This window comes from Cnephaeus nilssonii (genome assembly GCF_951640355.1).
Source record: "Cnephaeus nilssonii genome assembly, chromosome: 12".
Classification (NCBI taxonomy): domain Eukaryota; kingdom Metazoa; phylum Chordata; class Mammalia; order Chiroptera; family Vespertilionidae; genus Cnephaeus; species Cnephaeus nilssonii.
Window position 1 is genome coordinate 1,568,981 of NC_137083.1, and position 12,295 is coordinate 1,581,275.

The following is a 12,295-nucleotide window of genomic DNA, read 5'->3' on the forward strand; positions in this document are numbered from 1 at the left end:
GGCCTCAGCGACGCTCAGGTGCAGCCAGGTGTTAAGATCTCTATCACTCTAGTCCCGTGGTCGGCAAACTGCGGCTCGAGAGCCACATGCGGCTCTTTGGCCCCTTGAGTGTGGCTCTTCCACAAAATACCACGGCCTGGGCGACTCTATGTTGAAGAAGTGGCGTTAGAAGAAGTTTAAGTTTAAAAAATGTGGCTCTCCAAAGAAATGTCAATCGTTGTCCTGTGGGTATTTGGCTCTGTGGACGAATGAGTTTGCCGACCACTGGCCTAGTCCGTCAGCCCTGTGATTTACGAATCCGCGCAGCATCCAAAATAAGCCGTTCTTATACGCGCTTTGGATAGCTGTAAAGGCAGTGTTCGTTAGGATACCTTTCATTTTCGAAATTGTGCTATCAATTGTTAAAGTGTGTGTACATTTTTGGGACACCCTCTGTGTGATCCTCTGCAGTATATATGACATACAGTATTATGATACTGTATGCTAGTATAATATAGGACAGCATAGTATGATACTCCATAGTATTGTACAGTGTACTACAGGGCAGTAGAATATAGCTGTTAAAGTGTGTGTACATTTTGGGGGACACCCCAGGGCATGATACGAAGTCGCTCAGTGAACGGGGAGAAGTCTGTGGGGGGTGACAGACGAACACCATCGACAGCTTTCACGTATGGATATGAAGTTAGTCCGTCTACGTCTCTAAATAACATCGTAGCACATGGTTCCTCCCAGCTCTCCAGACAGGACCGGAGGGCGCTGTCACCCCCTTTGACGGCGCGCTCACCTTTACTCCTGCCGGGCCCCCAGCAGCGCCGTGGCCAGCGCCTGGATGTGGGCCCAGGCCCGCTGCACGTGCGCAGACTCGGCGGCGCGGGAGCAGATGGCGAAGCGCAGCACGAACTTGTCCCTCAGGTGGCAGGGCACCAGGTGGATCTCCCTGGCGCCGTTGATTCTGTCCAGCAGGTCCTCGTTCAGCTTGTTGGGACCCTGGGGGCCGAGGGAGGGGCCGCCTCAGCGATGGGCCGCGGGCCACCGGCCTCATTGACAGACAGTCAGCCCGGGGCAGCTCCGGGGCTGAGGACGGGGCCTCACGTGGAGTGTGCCACACGTCAGGGCTGCCTTCCGTGCCCGGCCGGCCGGCGTGGCTCGGGCTGAGCTCAACCCAGGAACCAGGAGGTCAGGGTTCGAGTCCCGGTCAGGGCACAGGCCCGGGTTGTAGGCTCCATCCCGTGTGGGGCGTGCAGGAGGCAGCCGGTCCATGGTTCTCTCTCATCATTGGTGTTTCTCTCTCTCTCTCTCTCTCTCTCTCTCTCTCTCTCTCTCGCTCTCGCTCTCTCTGAAGTCAATAAAAATATTTAAAAACAAAAAAAGAGCACAAAGACGGGAACGGACGTGAACATACCTTCAGCCGGAAGCAGACCAGCCCCAGGGTGACTTCCGCGCAGATTTCAAAGCGAGGGTCCCGCTTCACCGCGGCCTCGAACTCGCGGGCCAGCCGCACGTGCTGGAGGCGGAGGGGAGCCGTCAGAGCCCAGCCCTGAGACCCCCGGCGGCACCGCGCAAGCCCCCGCTGCGGGTGGCCATTTTCTTCAGTTTCTGTCACACACACCCCCCCCCCTTCCCGCCCAGACGGAGGACGCACTCGGTTACCACGGGAAAGGGGAGCGCTGCAGTTAAAACCCCCCCACCCCCTTTCTCCTGTGTCTACCCCCCGCAGAACGCTGTCTGCTTCTGGAGGAAACACTGCAAAGAGGATTGAACATTCCAGAAAGGAGGGGTGGCTGATCAGTGCCCAGGGCAGGCTGTGCGGCCGCACCACAGCCATCCCACGGGGACACCGCCTCAGCCCATTCTGCAGACGCGGAGACTGAGGCTGTGCTTTGCCCGAGGGGCCTGAGGCCGCAGCGTCGGGCCTGCAGAGGCCGTGGCTGTTTGTGAGGCGACAGTGCCCGCCGCCACCGAACGGGGAGCTCACGTCAGCCCCTCGCCTGCGCACGCCTCCCTCCCGTGCACAACGCCCGTGGGACTTCCCGGTGGGTGCGGGGTCAGCAGCTGATTCAGGCGGACTGAGCTGACAAGGTGGCCTCGGTGCGCGTCCTTCTCGTCTAAACCCAGGCACCCAGCCTGGTGCTGGTGCTGGTGCTGGTGCTGGTGCTGGTGCTGGTGCTGGTGCGGGGAGGGGAGGGGCTGGGGCCTCTGAGCAGCATTTCTGCTTAACGTGTGGGTGGGGCTGAACCCCCATTTAAAGGCGCAGCTCCCAGTCACAGGAGAAATGTGGTGCCACCAGAGGGCGCCAAAGACTGGGGCCTGCAGGGGCCTGGAAGGCTCTGGAAGCACACTGGTGGGGGGACGGGCGGGCCGAGCCCCCTCCTCGTCCCAGGACGGCACCCTCAGAGGAGGCTGCGTGTCTTTAACACGAGGCAGCGGATCCGCCCAAGAGGCCCTGGGCTCGCAGCGGGAATCGTGGTGGAGACAGAAGCCACCAGCCGCGCTCCTCCCAGGTGCTGAGCCTCAGGGTGTCCGAGAGCTGCTCTGGCCCATCAGCTCCCGCACGCGCCCTGCGGGGGACGGGGCGGTGACGTGGGCGGCTCTCAGCAGGGGGACGCCCGGCCTGGGACACCCTGTCCAGCCCACAGGGCTGAGCCCCGGCACCAGGACATCGAATGAACGGAGGCCACGTCACGACCCCTGGAGCCGGAAGCTGCAGGCGAGCCCCTGCCATGGACGCCAAGGACCTGTGTCCCCCCCCTCCCCCCCCCCCCCCAGAGAGCAATGGGAACGTCACCTTGCGGATGTGGGCCTGCAGGCCCGTGACCCCGTACATCCGGAACACGAACCACATCTTCAGCGAGCGGAACCTGCGCCCCAGCGGCAGCTGCCAGTGCTGCGGGGACAGACAGACTCAGGGGCCAGGCCGGGGCCGCCCGCCCCTCCGGTGGCGAGGCCCGGAGAGGAGAGACCAGGTCTCGGCGGAAGGCAGGGGGCCGGGGCGGTCGGTGACGTGGGAGCCACCATTGAGCTCACCGGTCCCACGGTGCTGTGAGCTCAGGAGCGCACACCGGCCGGAGCTGGGCGGGGCGCCGTGGGGAGCTGGGCAGCAGCCGGGAGGGGCAGATGCCGCTTAGAGCTGAAACTGCCCCTGCACCCAGCCTCGCCCCCCCCCCCCCCCACCCGCCCAGACCCCGAGTCCTGAGGGGACAGGGACTCGGTCTTGTCTGTTGCATTCCCAGCCCAGCCGCTCGCCTGGCTCAGCAGCCGTCACCGCTGACCTCCGCGGAAGGAGTGCCGTTGATTCCTGTGCTCAGCTCATCAGGAGGAAAACCGTGCCGCCCGCGGGGCCACAGGCCTCTGCCCGTCGGTGCCCGGCCCCGTGGGCATCCCGTGAGCGACCTCGGGGCACTTTGCCTCCACGATGGACCGCGCTTGAACCTGTCTCCGGCCTGTCCTCTCCCTCTGCATCAGCCGCCCAAGCGGACGGAGACGCGCTCCCCCACCCAGACAGCGTCAGCGTCGGGTGCGAGCTGGTGGGGGGTCCCAGCCCAGGTTCCCGGTTCTGCCTTCTGATCGGGCCCAGAGGTTCTTCACCGCCCAGCCTGCCTCCGCGGCCAGGTGGCTGCGCGGATGCCCGCTCCGCCCGAGACCAGGCCAACTGGCCAAGGGGCCCCCTTTCCGTCTCCGGTCGCCCCGAGCTCCCGCCGGGACGAAGCTCCCACTTACCCTGTAGTCCGTGATGAGCCCTGGAAGAGAGAGGAGAAACTGTCAGACGCACGGTGGTCACCGGCCTACCGCCTCTCACGCTCACGGTCAGTCGCATCCTGACCAGGTGCCCGGGGCACTGACGGGAAGTGCTGCGCGGTGCGTGTCCCGCACGTCCCCGCGGCGGCCCTGGCGCAGACGCGGACCGCGAGGCGCTCACCCGAGTCCTGGTGGCCGTGCCGCAGGTACACGGGGTCCAGCTTGAAGGCTCCGGTCAGGTCCGCGCGCTTCCTCACCCTGGTTCCGGGAGAGCGACAGGCTCAGGGGCCCCTCCGGGGCCGCCGCCCCGGCCGCCTGTGCCCTCCCCCCGGCCCCGCGCCTCACACCTGCTCCGGGGCCTTCCCGCCCTCCGCACAGGCCTTGGTGCCCCCCCCCCCCCCCCGGCTCTGAGCGCCGGGGCAGGTGGTACAGGGAAGAATAAAGATTTGGCCCACATGGCTCAGTGGTTGGGCGTCAACCTGTGAACCAGGAGGTCACAGTTCCATTCCCGGTCGGGGCACATGTCCGGGTTTCAGACTCCATCCCCAGGAGGGGGCGTGCAGGAGGCAGCTGATCCATGATTCTCTCTCATCGTTGATGTTTCTCTCTCTCCTTTCCTCTCTGAAATCAGTAAAAACGTATGTATATATTTTGATAAAGAATAAACATTGGGTCTTTGTCCCCGTCCCCGGCACACGGTGCCTAAGCCCCCCGGAGTCTGCGCCGTGAGGAGGGTGTCTCCTGGGCACCAAGGAGGTGGCGGGCCCTCGCTCAGGATGGGCGGCTGCCGGGAACACCGTGTCCGGGGGGAGGGGGGAGCTGTGCGCCCCGTTCCCCAGGCTCGGGGCGGGCGGCGGGCTGAGGCTGAGTTCCTGCCCAGTGGCCAATGAGTTGACTAGTGCACCTCCGTGGGGAGACCCCAGACCCTACGCGACGATGCTGGGTGCTGCTCAGGGAACTGCGGGTGATGGCTTTTATTCCCCGTGTCCCTCCGGCCCAGCGCCTGCCCCAGGGGTGTCTGGTGTGTGTGTGGGTGGGGGGGGGGGAGCAGAGGGCTGGCAGGGAGCAAGTGACACCGGGCTGTGGCCCTCTGTCCCGACCTCAACCCTCCTGCACCTGTGTCCCCCGGAACACGCATCCGGGTGCTGGTCACTGAGAAAGCCCAGGCCACACCTCCCACGGGACGGGGATCTGCAATAACACCCCCCCCCCCCGCCCCCAGGGTTCTTTGGCAGCAGGGACAACACCTCGAAGCAATTTTGTGGCCAATAGATTACCTGAGGGCAAACTAGAAACCTGGCTGGTCTGGCTCAGTGGGTAGAGCCTCAGCCCACGAACTGAAGGATCTCGGGTGCGATTCTGGTCAAGGGCACGGACCTGGGTTGCAGGCTCGATTTCTGGCCCTGGTCCGGGCACATCCGGGAGGCAACCAATCCATGTCTCTCTCACATCGATGTTTCTCTCTGTGTGTCTCTCCCTCTCCCTCCACGGTCTCTAAGAATCAATGGGGAAATGTCCCCGGGTGAGGATTAACTGAGAGAGAGAGAGAGAGAGAGAGAGAGAGAGAGAGAGGAGAGAGACGGCGGTCTGACAGTAGGTTAGGCTTGAAAGCAATAGAAGGTTAGAGTCCCCGAGAGGGACGCCAGCGAGCCTGAGAGGGGACACGGGGCCGGAGGACGAGGGAGAGGCTGGGTTTGTTAGGAAGGCAGCGGAGCTGGTGTTGCCTGAGGGCCGTGGTCGGCAAACCATGGCTCGTGAGCCACATGTGGCTCTTTGGCGCCTTGAGTGTGGCTCTTCCACAAAATACCACATGTGGACGCGCACGGACAGTGCGATTACTTCATGGCCCATGCGCAGAAGTCGGTTTTCAGCTCTCTAAAGAAATCTCAATCGTTGTACTGTTGATATTTGGCTTTGTTGACTAATGTGGTCGGCAAACTCATTAGTCAACAGAGCCAAACATCAACAGTACAACGATTGAAATTTCTTTGGAGAGCCGAATTTTTTAAACTTAAACTTCTTCTAACGGCCACTTCTTCAAAATAGACTCGCCCAGGCCGTGGTATTTTGTGGAAGAGCCACACTCAAGGGGTCAAAGAGCCGCATGTGGCTCGCGAGCCGCAGTTTGCCGACCTCGGCCTTAGGGGTTCAGGAGGAGCCGGGAGCTGTGCGCTGTGCCCTCTCCGGCCTGTGAAGGGAACGTCACCCCGTGGCCACTGCGTGAGGACCCTGGAGGGCTCCCCGTGGGTCCCCCGTCCTGGGGAAAGCGCTGTGCCCGGCCTGGACGAAGGGACAGGAGAGCGAGGGGGCGACGTGGTCATCGCTCCCAGGAGAGCCCCGATCTTGTTGTGGGGGTCACACACCCTCCCCCGCACGCCAACATGACCTTCATTTACAAATATTACCGTTTTTCCTCATTTAAAACTATTATGCAGCCCTGGCCGGGTTGGCTCAGTGGACAGAGCGTCGGCCTGCGAACCGAAGGGGCCCGGGTTCGATTCCGGTCAAGGGCACGTAGCAGGATTGCAGGCTCCTCCCCGGCCCGGGCCCTGGTCAGGGCGCATGCAGGAGGCAACCAATCGACGTTTCTCTCTGTCTTTCCCTCTCTCTTCCACTCTCCCTAATAATCAATGGGAAAACACCCTCGGGTGAGAATTAAAAATAAACGAATAAATAAATAATAAAATATTATGCGTTAAACCTATGGTTTAAAACAGATGTGAATAGTATCCACCTGGCCACTTCAGAGACAACCTGAGCACTCAGTGGACACCGATGTCCTTCCCCTCGCCGCCCCCAGGGGGCGCCAGGCGACTGCATGGCTTGATCACGCCCAGAGTGCTGACTTTCCTGCAGAAATCCCTACGTCACCGATGGTATTAATGTGCACGTTTCTAAACAACATACAAACTCAAGATGCTTACGCCTAAATGGCATCGTTTTGGGGGCCCCCTTCACTCCTGTCCCCTGCCACACGGGTCCCCCGCAGCGAGCACATCCCCACTCATCCGTCCTCCTGCTGTTGCTCATTTACTGTTAGACACGGTCCTGCTGTGGGGACAGGACAGCCGTGGGGCCCGCCAGCTCCCCGGGGCGGGGAGAGCGTGAGCCCACACCTGGGTGGAGGCGGCACCAAGGGCACCTCAAGGTCATGCCGCCCGCCAGCTCCCGTCAACACTGAGCGTGGACAGACGGGGGGAGGACCCTGTGCTGTGCTGTAAGCAAGGCCTCTTACGTCGTCCTTTTTATTTTTTTTATTTCAGAGAGGAAGGGAGAGGGAGAGAGAAACATCCTGATGAGAGAGAATCATGGATCGGCTGCCTCCTGCACGCCCCCCACTGGGGATCGAGCTGGCAACCCCGGCCTGTGCCCTGACCCGGGATCGAGCTGTGACCTCCTGGTTCCTAGGCCGACGCTCAACCCCTGAGCCATGCTGGCCGGGCCTCGTGTCGTCTTTAGAAGTCTGCAGTTTGGCGTCGGCCCCTGAATGAGGGCTCGGGGTACCTCTCAGGGCCAGGACCAGCTGAAAAGACTCAGGCTACGAACGGCCCCAAGACCAGAGCCCAGAGAACCCAACAAGGTCACGTGGAAAACCGCACGGCAGGCCAGGCCTCACCGGGCCCCCTGGCGGGGACCTCCCACAGTAACTAAATCTGCAAGAGGACCCGTCAGCAGACGCGGGCAAGCGTCAGACATGTTCCGTGATCACAGTTCAATTCAGCCCTGGCCGGTGCGGCTCAGTGGATAGAGTGCCGGCCTGCGGACCAAAGGGTCCTGGGTTCGATTCCGGTCAAGAGCACGTTTCTCTTTGTCTCTCCCTCTCTCTAAAAGTCAATGGGGTGAGAATTTAAAAAAAAAAAAAAAGTTAATTTTATTTGGAAAAACAATCCAGCCCGTTTTTAAAGGCAGATCAACATGGCAGGGTGCGTGTGGAGTGGGGGCTTTCTTCGGAGAATATCTGGCATTAGAGAGACGCTGCGTAGAACCGACAGAAAAGGCCAGGTGGACCCTGGAGAGCCCCTGGACGGAGTCAGGGATCCCCGGAGACATGCTATGGCCGTGAGGAGCGCAGGTTTTAGAAGCTCCTGTCAGCTCGTCCGTGTCAGCCCTTGGGAAGTATGACCAACGTGTTTACTCTAATTGTGGACTAACCATTGGTGAAATCTCAGCAGGCTGCGGAGAGGCACTTCTTACTTTCAGGACTAGAAAACAGCCCACAAGAGCGATGGAAAATAGAAATCTGTTTTTAGCCGGTTTGCTGTGGTAGCAAAGTCTCCCAGCACATCCATAAAACGTCCCCAGCTCGACTTGTCTGCTTGTTTGCGACTCAGGCGTGTGGGGTTCGCCCGCCCCTCCTCCGGGGCCCCCTGGCCTCCCCCGTCTCTGTTCCATTGCGTGGGGACACCGCCCATCACCGCGGCGGCCTCTCGGGGTGGCCGGTGTGTGTTCGGGTCGTGGGGACATTGAGGACGGCGCAGGAGGCCCCTGAGCGAGCTCGGTCTCCCTTCTCTCCCCGCTCGCCGTCACCACGCCTCGAGGCACGGCTGTGCCACGCCCTCAGCAGACACGCTGGCCGACCCACGGGGCCGCACACTCGGCGGGCCCACCGCTCCGGCCGCCAGGAGGGAGGCGCTGCCTGCATGCGGCTACCTGTCTAAGGCCGCGAGGCTGCCCGCACCTGGCCTCAGACCCGGACGGCCCCGGGCTCAGAGAGAGAGTGGAGTCGGTGCCGGGTTCAACAAAAGCTGAACTAGAACCGGGACCTGACTCTGCCTCATTCTTTGTTCTTTCTTTCTTTTCTTTTTTTTTAATTTATTTTATTTTTAAATATATTTTTATTAATGTCAGAGAGGAAGGAAGAGGGAGAGAGAGCTAGAAACATCAATGATGAGAGAGAATCATTGATCGGCTGCCTCCTGCACGGCCCCCAGTGGGGATCGAGCCTGCAGCCCGGGCCTGTGCCCTTGGCCAGAATCGAACCTGGGACCCTTCAGTCCGTAGGTCGATGCTCTATCCACTGAGCCACACTGGCTAGGGCCTTCCTTTCTTAGTTTAATCCTCCCCCGAGGATATTTTCCTGTGGATATTAGAGAGAGTGGAAGGGAGCGGAGAGACAGAGAGACACATCGGTGTGGGAGAGACACATCGATTGGTTGCCTCCTGCACACACCCTGGCCAAGGCCCGGGAGCCTGCAACCCAGGTACGTGCCCTTGACCGGAATCGAACCCGGGACCCTTCAGTCCGCGGGCCGACGCTCTCTCCACTGAGCCAAGCGGCCGGGGCTGCCTCATTCTTCTGGATACGTGGTCACAGTGCCAACGTGTGCCGGACAAGGGCTCGTTTATGAAGCGTGTGCTGCTCGAGCCTCTGTTCTGGACGCGCGTGGTGTCCCTGGGACACAGGTCTTCCACTCCAAGTTCACCGTGTGGCAGGAGGGTGGGTTTGACGTGGAAGACCCGTGCATGCTTCTCGCTGCCTCTCCTGCCTCAGAACCGTCGCCCGCGCTGCACCTCACAGCGGCTCACCCCGTCGGTGGCCCCGGCGCGGATGGTGCGCCCGTCGGAGAAACGGCAGCACCCCAGGAGGTGGGCGGGAGGCCCGTCCCCAAAGCAGGGACAGCAAAGCAACCCCGTGACGCTGGGGCGGGGCTGCAGGGAGGACGACAGAGGCCGGAGAGCGCCACCTGGCAGCAGGGGTCACGTCGGAGGTGAGGTTCATGTGCGCGGCAGGCACCGGGGTTGGTGCGCGCTGCCAGGGGGAGGCGCGGGCGCCCGGGGAGGACGGACGTGGGCCCCTTGCCCGTCCCAGCAGGGCAGGCAGCCCCTCTGTCCAGCCGGCCAGGAGCTCGGGTCTGTGTTTTCCTGCCTCACAGAGCCCGGGGCTGGCGTTGAACCCGGCACGGCATTGACCGCACATGGCCCGCGGTGGCACTCGGTTCCAGTGCCCTGTGCCCTGCCTCGAGCCCCTCCCAGGGAACCGGGCCGTCCTCCTCGTGTGCCCTGGGTCTGGGCGCGGCCGCTCACCCACTGGGACCCCTGGGGAGCGGGGGTGTGGAGGGCTGAGCCCAGGTCCCGGAGGGGCCCAGGTCAGCAGGGTGACCTTGAGCTCGACCTTGACCTCGTCCCTGCAGATGTGCAGAGAGGGACTTCTCTGCAGGGGGAGACAGGGAAGGGCTGTTTGGGTGCAGTGGGAGCCGAGATGCAAACCAATAGGGCGCCTAGGCATCACCACAGGACGGGGTCTACAATGAGCTGCCGTGGGGAACCCTCCGTGTCAGCCCACGGCTTGTCCCGTCATCGCTACACATACTTTGTGGGCTGCACTGTCCCCCCCCCAACTCCTCCGCTGGGGTCCTGAGCCCCAGCCCTCAGGCCGGGATGCTCTGGAGACAGAGTTTTTGAAGAGGCAATTACATTAAAGTGAGGCCTTTGTTTTTCCCAGTTTGTCTCAGTGGATAGAGCGTCAGCCCGCGGACGACCTCCAGGTTTGGTTCCGGTCAAGGGCACGTCCTGGGTTGCGGGCTCGGAGGCAGCCAATCGATGTGTCTCTCTCTCTCACACCCATGCTCCTCTCTCTCTGTCTCACCCCCGCCCTCCCACTCTCTCTAACACCAGTGGGACGATATCCGTGGGTGAGGAGTGACACACCAAGTTAAAATGGAGGAAGGTCACATGTCTAGGCCCTGGTCACACCCGACTGGAGCCCGACAAGACGGTCCCTCCAACGAACTCCGAGGAACCATGTCTGGGGCCCACGCCGCTCCTGTGGGGAGTCCTCGGCCACCCCCCGTGGGACGGGACAGCGCGCAGCCCTGCCTGAGCTCCCAGCCGGGAACGGTCTGGGAATCAGAGCTCCTGGTTCCTCGGCGTCTGGACTTCGATCCGGGCAACACCCGGGGCAGCGTGGAAGCTGCTGGACCGGAGGCCGGTCCCGCGTCTGCCTCCTGGGAAGGCGGGTAAATCCCATAGCAGATTTGCTGGGGCAGCGTCTTCCCTCTCAGCCACTGCGCCCCACGGCCGCCAGGGGGCGCGAGCGGGGCGCAGGGGTGAGGAAGGAGGTGGGCTGAGGGCCAGCTGTTGGCCCCACCGGGCCCCACACCAGCAGCGGCTCTGGGGGCCCGGGGCCGGTCAGGGACGGGACTCACCACATGGCAGAGCAGTCGAAGTTCACCAGGAGCCACTTGTGGGGGTTGAAGTTGAAGGAGTCTGCGAACTGCCGGGAGCCAAGGACACAAAGAGGAGACGTTTGCATTACTCGCTCGCCACCGGGCAGGACCCGCGCAGGGGACCCAGCGGCGCGCGCCCACTGAACCGGGAGACCCTGCCGAGGGGACGGGGTCGCGGGGTCGCTGGAGCCGGCCTCCGGCTGTGACTCCCATGGGCGGCCGCCTGACCCAGCCAGGCCTTCTCACTCACGTCCAAGCGGCAGGGACCACGCACACCCACCCACGGAACACGGAGCTCACGCGATCGCCCGGGGCTGGGCTCACGCGATCGCCCGGGGCTGGGCTCGGGCAGGCGAGGCTGGGCCGGGGAAGGGGGTGCAGGTCCCAGCAGCAAACAGCTGGCTCGGGCCCCTCCCCGCTGTGGGCACCGCCACAGGTTCCAGCAGAAAATGAGAGATGTTAGCCGGGGGCCCGGGGGTGCCCTGCCGGCTCCCCGCGGTCCTCGGGGCGCAGCTCTGTGTTGTTCAAACCGTGTGCCCGGCTCTCCCCGGGACTGCTGGCCGGACGGGGTGCACCTGGATGCCGGCCGCCACAGGGCCAAGCAGCCTCGGAGCGGCCCGGCACCGTCCGCCTGCCTCCTAGGGAGGACCTGGAACTCTTCCCGGCCTGTTTGGTTCCAGGACGAGCCCCGAGGAGGCAGGAGGGACGGGGTGGGGGCAGGTGAGAGCACGGGACGGGGGGCGGGGGGCGGCGGGGGGGGCCGTGGTCCGCGGACGGCCGCTGGGGCACAGTTTCATTTCCTCCCGGGCGTCCATAAAACCCATGCGAGAAAGAGACAGGAAATGACAAGGTCTCGTTTGCTGATCAAAGGCGGCGGGGGGGGGGGGGGGCGGGGGGCTGCCTGCCAGCGTGTTATTAGCTCCGCTCCGCGCGGCCTGTTCAACGGCCTCACTCCCCCGCTCTCCATCCCGACGGCCGGCCCTTATCTCCCCGCAGGCCCCAGACAGGATATTGCAGCCCTTATCTGAGCGGGAGGGAGCTCGGCCGCCAGGCAGGACGGGGCCCGGGTTGGGGGAGGCAGACCCCGTGGCCGGGCGCGAGATCCTGTCTGCGCTGATAGAACCCAGCTGGCGGGCCGCCGCCACGGGGGCGTGACAGGGAGGCACCCCGTGAAAGGCGAAACCCCGAGTTCACGGGGCAGAGAAGGGAGTCGCAGGAAAAGGTCTGAAACCCTAAACCTGGTGGTGAGAAAGGACCAGGCCCGGGGGCGGCGCCCAGACCCCCCAACGCCTGCCCTCCGCCCTGGCGCTGGGGGAGGCCGGGCCTGGGGAGGGGTGGGTGCCGCCCACGAGGTTAGGTGTTTGTTCTTCACGTCCCAGCACCCAGCAGAG

The 12,295-nt window shown here is 63.1% G+C and overlaps 1 protein-coding gene across 1 annotated transcript in view; it reads right to left on the reverse strand.

Moving 5' to 3' along the window:
• DDC (dopa decarboxylase) overlaps nt 1–12,295 on the reverse strand; it is a 28,950-nt gene that overhangs the window by 627 nt on the left and 16,028 nt on the right. Inside the window, exons 8-13 of the mRNA XM_079785665.1 lie at nt 10,884–10,951; nt 3,920–3,996; nt 3,721–3,740; nt 2,789–2,887; nt 1,406–1,507; nt 788–990 (exon numbers count right to left, since the gene is read on the reverse strand). Coding sequence (XP_079641791.1) covers nt 790–990; nt 1,406–1,507; nt 2,789–2,887; nt 3,721–3,740; nt 3,920–3,996; nt 10,884–10,951 — 567 coding nt within the window. The 3' untranslated portion in view covers nt 788–789. The remainder of the gene's footprint in view (nt 1–787; nt 991–1,405; nt 1,508–2,788; nt 2,888–3,720; nt 3,741–3,919; nt 3,997–10,883; nt 10,952–12,295) is intronic.